Source organism: Pteropus medius, unplaced genomic scaffold, assembly GCF_902729225.1.
Source record: "Pteropus medius unplaced genomic scaffold, Ma_sr-lr_union100, whole genome shotgun sequence".
Classification (NCBI taxonomy): domain Eukaryota; kingdom Metazoa; phylum Chordata; class Mammalia; order Chiroptera; family Pteropodidae; genus Pteropus; species Pteropus medius.
Window position 1 is genome coordinate 18419973 of NW_024349802.1, and position 6424 is coordinate 18426396.

Consider the following 6424-nt stretch of genomic DNA (forward strand, 5'->3'; position numbering starts at 1 on the left):
CGAGGCAACCCTTGGTTGACCTCACAGATTGCAAGGACCTTGTCAGCTTACAATCTCTTTTTTTTTGTTATGCCTACAGCACCTGGTCTTCCTAGGTGGTCTCCCATCCACTACTAACCACGCCTGACCCTGCTTAGCTTCCAAGATCGGATGGGATCAGGCTTGTTCAGGGTAGCATGGCCATAGACTGTATTTACTCTTTTTAATACAGAGAATTATAAAGAACCCACCACAATCCTGTTTTTCTCTCAACCCAGTTGACATAAAATTAAAAGTAAAGAAGACGTACAGATGCCAACAGGTAATGAAAAGATGCTCAATATCACTAATCATCAGAGAAATGCAAATCAAAACCACAATGAGATATTACCTCATACCTGTTAGAATGGCTATTATCAAAAAGACAGAAATAACAAGTGTTGGAGAAGATGTGGAAAAGGAACCCTTGTACACTGCTGGTGGGATTGTAAATTGGTGCAGCCACTATGGAAAACAGTATGGAGGTTCCTCAAAACTTTATAATAGAACTACCATATGACCCAGCAATTCCGCTTTTGGGTATTTATTTAAAGAAAATGAAAACACTAATTTGAAAAGATATATATACCCCCATGTTCACTGCAGCATTATTTATAAGTCAAAACATGGAAACAACCTAAGTGTCCACTGATGGATGAATGGAGAAAGAGAATGTGTGTGTGTGTGTGTGTGTGTGTGTGTGTGTGTGGTGTGTGTATCACACTTATGCTGATTCCAGTGAATAGAAAACCTATGCCCATCCCCATGGATCTTAGGATATTATAAGCAATTAGCAGGTGTTATAGAAATATCAATGAAAATAACAATAGCAGTAAATTTTCATATATGTACAGTAACTTTAAAAAGTAATATATGCGCATGCTTTAAAAATTCAAACAATATAAAGACATGAACAATGAAAAGCCAAGGCTTCCACTCTCAGTCTAACTTCCCAAAGGAAATCACTATTAATGCTGTCTTAGGATTCTACTCCGAAAAGATTTTTTATTTGTCTATTTACTTAATTCTATAAAATCTCAACCAAAGGAATCATCCTATACATATTATCCTCCACTTTAATTTTTTCCACTTAAAGTATTTTTGAGCTCACCATAGATCATTCTTTTTAATAATTATTAAATAAGTTAATATGTGTAACACACTGGAACAACACTTGGTGTGTGGCAACCACGATACATTTGTTAAATGAATGAATGAAAATTGCTGTATGGTGCTCCTTTATATGGGGATACCCTACTTCATTTTACTATTTATGGACACTTCTGTTATGTCGGTTGCTAAAACAAACACTGCAGCAATGAACATCCTTCTATGTGCATCTTGGGCGCCTTACTCTGGGTATGGTAATTAGTCCCTTACTTAGAGTGGCAACAGTGGGCATGGAGCCAAAGGCATTAGAAAGAAAAAGTTACTGATTAGGTAAAAGTGCGAAATAGGACGGGAATTGGGAATTCTGTCTGGTCCCTAGAATCACAGAATTAAAGATCTTAGATCTAGAAGGAACCATAGGAGATTGTTCCAGCCTCTGGGTAGGGAATGTGTTAACATTGGTGGTTCCCAAGTCGTGCGCTGAGCCAGAGTGAACTTCCTGGAAAAGCGTGTGGATGGGGGCTGTGAGATATTTAAAATTTTGGACAGGAATGGTGATATTTGACATCCCTCAGGTACTGTATAATTTACTAGCTCAAGATAGTTTACAGTTTAACATTAATCTCAGTACATTCCTTTTGATGATGGTATAATTTGTGAAGCAGAGTTTTCGGCAGTTGCCATGATACGGCAAGTCCTGGGCACCAGTGAACGTGGAATAGGAAGTGAGCACAGCATTGTCCAACCTGACTCCAAAGTTCAAAAGTTGTGCAGTGCTCAACTGTTGCACGCATCCCATTAGTCAATAACTGGTTAAGAATAAAATAGTTTTCTCTTTCAATTTGTGTGTATTATTTTTTTCAAACAGCTACTAATTAGTTAGGGCATAAATGGTTATTAAGTTGTTTGAACCTGACTACGTGTTAACTGGAACTGCTAGGTATTTATCTTGGCCTGAAGCGCCGTGAAGAAATTACTAAGACACTAAGGGCGCCGTAAATTGAAAAGGTTTGGTGACAACTGATCGACATACTTTATCCATCAGAACTCTATTAGCTGCAAGTGTGAGAAACCAAACTGAGTAGGTTCTTCACAGAAAAGAGGCGGTCATGTTGCCAGGAGAATGGGAGAAGGGGTACCGGACCCAAAACAATGACTCTCCCACTTTACGGGTGAGGGAACAGACTGGTGGTATATGGTAGTTTAATAGTTAAACATGGAGGATCTGGAGTCCCACCCATCTGGCTTCACTTCCTTGGGCAAATCAACAGCTACATCTTTTAAGCCTTTAGAGTCCTCATCTGTAAATGCGAATAACTGAAGATAAAGGCCAAGAAATGAAAAAGGATAACAGTAATAGTCTCTGCCTCATAGCATTGGTGGTTGAAGTGAGGACTGAGTTAATATACATCAAGTGTCTAGCATACCACCTGGCACATAGGAAGCCCTTGGTAAATGAGGCCAGTATTATTATTGATCAAGCTACTTTAAAGATCACACAGCTGGCAAGCTTCTGACTCCTGGAGCAGGTTTCCTTCCAACTCAGGAGGCAGGGAGAGGGTACACAACAGTGATGTCCTCTTTCCTGTCTGTTACAGAGTGAAGCAGCATGGACGCCGTCAGCCAGGTCCCCGTGGAAGTCGTGCTCCCCAAGCACATCCTGGATATCTGGGTCATTGTCCTCATCATCCTAGCCACCATTGTCATCATGACCTCCTTGTTGCTGTGCCCGGCCATGGCGGTCATCATCTATCGCATGCGGACTCATCCTGTCCTCAATGGGGCTGTCTGAGAATCTCCCAAGAGGGGCAGGGGAGGGACGGGGACAGTGCCCCAGAAAAGCAGCAGGAGGAACTTTGGAGCGGGACCCTGGAGCTTGATACGTGAGAGGAGACCTGAGTTCTGGTTTTGATTCTGCCACTGGCCAGCTATGTGAGTTCGGTCACAGGACCAAATTCGATGAGGACCAGGTTCCTTATCTTTCAAATGGGAATTATGATCCCTACTGTTCCTACCTCATGGGGTTGTGATAACCAGTGACTTGGTGGAAGTTAAAGCTGTCTGTGAGCAGTAAAGCTACCCCAGATATAAGGTGTCATTGCTGAATGCTGAGAAGCTCTGAGGAACCAAAGAACCTAATTACTAATGATAGCCTTCAAGGTGATGAGGGGGGCACTGGCACCTCTGCCAGTGCCCCTCAGGTCAAACCAAGCAAAAGCACTCTGTCATCATTCCAAGAGGTGAGCAGCATATTGGCTCAAAATTTTCTTTGAGGTGCCACTCCCTCAAGTTTTCTAATTTGGGAGGGAATTGATCATGGCAGGGGGAAAGAGATGGGTGGATCTTCCCGGGATCTTCTCTGTGCCAGAATCTCTGTCCCTGTGCAATCTGGAGGAGGGTTCTGCCATTTCTGGGCAATGAATGGCAAGGGAGCTGGGGCAACTCTTTCTTTCCACACTGGAGTCTCACAGGTTTGACACTCAAGCAATGTTGGAAAGTGCAGGGCGGCTGAGTTCCTGGCCGGCTTTCAGAATCTTCAGCCCCCACCCCGTTGTGTGCCCCCACCGCACTTGAGCTGCCTCGGCTCCTGCTATAATTAGATCCACGGTATAATGTGTACCTTCCTCATTCCCTTCCACCAGCACTGCAACCAGTCCACGGTACAGACTAATATTTTAAGAGATAGTCCCAGGACTTTTTGGAACTATGGTTATTCAAAATGATGGTTATTTTAGATGCTATGCTATATATTTATGTAGAGAGATTTCTGGACCACTTGAGCTCTTTGACTAAAATCAGAAGCATCCCGGGATTTATTAAATTATGTAAAAGGACAGCACAGATATCAGGATATTATTATGTGAAAATGATGCTTTTACTTTGATCTGATCTCTCTGATGTACACAATTTCCAATAAAGTGCTAGAATGAGCATGTCTGAGGTCTTTCTTTAAGAGTCCATATTAAACTCAGGAACTCAGGTAAAAGGATTCCACCGAATTTATAGGCCTTAGAGACACAGCTTGAGTGTGGAAACAGAAAGGGAAAGAGAAGAATCAAATCGACTTCCACGGTGCTAGCTTTGGCAAGTGGGTAAATAGTTGTTCAGTTTACACATAGCATGCAGGAGGGAGAACAGATTTTGGAAGATCAGCATTGGACATGTTGAGTTTGAAGTGCTCACGATATTCAAGTGGACACTTAATCGGGATGCAGTTGGAAACCTGGGTCTGTTCACTGGCACTTTGTGGCTGGAGTTATGTTTTGGGGGTTATCTGCATATGGTAGATATGACACACCAGTGGACAGGATCACTCCAGGCAGGGTGTACAGACTAAGAGGAGGGAGGTGTTAAATGCAGAAATTGGAGAACACAGAAGAGGAAAATAGAAAAAAGCAAAGCAAGGAGATTGAGAATGTCATGTGATAAGAGGTGATGTGAGAGGGGTGCAATCACACTTCGAGAGTTAAGGAATCAGCGGGCACTCAGGAATTGGGGAACAGTGGGAACAGACAACACGTTCCAGAAATAGGACTGCAGAATAGAGGCAGGAGTTCAAAGAGGGTATCAGAAAAAATGGTCAAGGGTAAACATGAGACGTATGAGGCTGCTGCCAGCGTAACATGGCATCCTATTTTACAGCAAACTTTTTTTTTATAAGTAGGGTATGCGCTAAAAGATCCCCCCAATGCACACACCAATTCAACAATACACAAATCAATTCCACCTGTGAGAAATCCAAAGATCAGTTGAGAGGCTCCTGTACCCAGTGCAAGGGCAAACCCAGCTGCACTGGAGCCGGTAGGAACATCCGGTGCACCAACTTGCCATAATCCTTCCTCCCAGCAGAGCGGCACATGATCAGAAAGAAACTCACAGCTCCCACCTTCTCCCTGGGGAAGAAGAAAGAGGATTGGACTGTACACGCAACGTTCTGATTTTTGGGGGGCTGCCTGAGGACTAGTTTCTTCTGTCTTCCCTGAATCTGAATATACACAGGAAAGGACCCCAGGTTGGGAGCCACTGAGAACAAAAGCCACAGTTTGGACTAATACACACTCATTTTTTGGCTAACAATACATTCAGGCCTTACTTAATTGATTTTAATTAAATTTAATTTTAATTAAAGTAAGTTCTGGAGAGGAGAGCAAACATGCTCTATGCTGGGCAGAGGAGCTGACAAGGGTCACTCGGGGCACATTTTGTTTAAAGAACTTTAAAGTACAGCGTCTTCCAACATCTCCGTAGGCCGCTTCGGTAGGAGGCGTCTCTAACGCGCCGGGGTTAACCACAGTGCTTGATGCTGCAAAGGGGATTCCCGCAAGTCAGGTATGGAAAGGATGTGAGGGGTCAGAACAGGGTGGGTTCTGAGTTCCCTTACAACTCTCAGTTTTGATTCCAGGACTCTGATAATACAAATCTCCATTTGCTAAGAAAGTTGTGAACTTCCGGAGTGCTAACAAACGGTGAAGTGCTCCATTTGGGAAGAAGAGCCATATCGCCACCTAGTGGTCATAATAATTACTCTTTTTTATCCATTGGTTTTTGAGTGTTTGGAAGAGAAGTCATTACTACTATTCATTAGTAATTAAGATATGAGTGTTTCCTTCACTTGTTGACAACGTTATCCAGTGAATTTTCTCTGTAACATCTTCTCCTGAAAAATATCTACTTTGTTTCTTTCTACTTTTTATTTCTATAAGTAATAAATTTTTGAATCTATATCGCCATACATTTGCCTGATAACTTCTTTGCAATAATTTCCTAAGAAAGAAGATGCTAGGTCAAAGAATATTGTTTAATTTTAAAGATTTCTATAGGCACTTTCCAAATGTCCTTCCCAGAAATTCTGTGCCATCAACACTTTATAAGGGTACCTTATTCCCCGCACCCTCGCCAATTCTACATAAAATCATTAAGCTATTTCTTTACCTATTTGAGTTTATTTGAACATGGGTAGAATTTCTTCTTCTGTGAGTTTATAGTTTTGAAATACTAGTTATGTTGAATATTTAAATGTACATTTTGTAAATTTTCTATTTTTCTTTCCTGTTCATCTTTTAGCCTGTTCATCTTTAATTATTGATTTAGATGAGCTCTTCATAAAATAAAAAAGTAATTATTGTTAAAACATTGAACAATCCTATAGGCCAGGCATAATGCTAGTAAGCATATATTTGAAAATAGCTACAATTCTGTAGGGGAATTTTCTTCTCTGTCCTATCAATATGCAATCAACTAAAAAAAATTATTATCTAATATGTGCTAGGCACTTGTGGATGCTGGTGATACATCC

At 41.5% G+C, this 6424-nt stretch overlaps 1 protein-coding gene and 1 pseudogene across 7 annotated transcripts in view; one reads left to right on the plus strand and one right to left on the minus strand.

Moving 5' to 3' along the window:
* The window catches only part of SMIM3 (small integral membrane protein 3), a 16400-nt gene extending 12339 nt beyond the window's left edge, over nucleotides 1-4061 (plus strand). For all 7 annotated transcript variants that reach the window (XR_005647326.1, XM_039836636.1, XM_039836635.1 and 4 more), the window contains one exon: nucleotides 2727-4061. Coding sequence is in view for 6 of the 7 variants with exons in the window: in XM_039836636.1 (XP_039692570.1) it covers nucleotides 2738-2920 (183 nt within the window). In the remaining variant the exon portion in view is untranslated. The remainder of the gene's footprint in view (nucleotides 1-2726) is intronic.
* LOC120581736 (uncharacterized) lies at nucleotides 71-188 on the minus strand (annotated as a pseudogene).
* Nucleotides 4062-6424: the final 2363 nt, after the last annotated feature.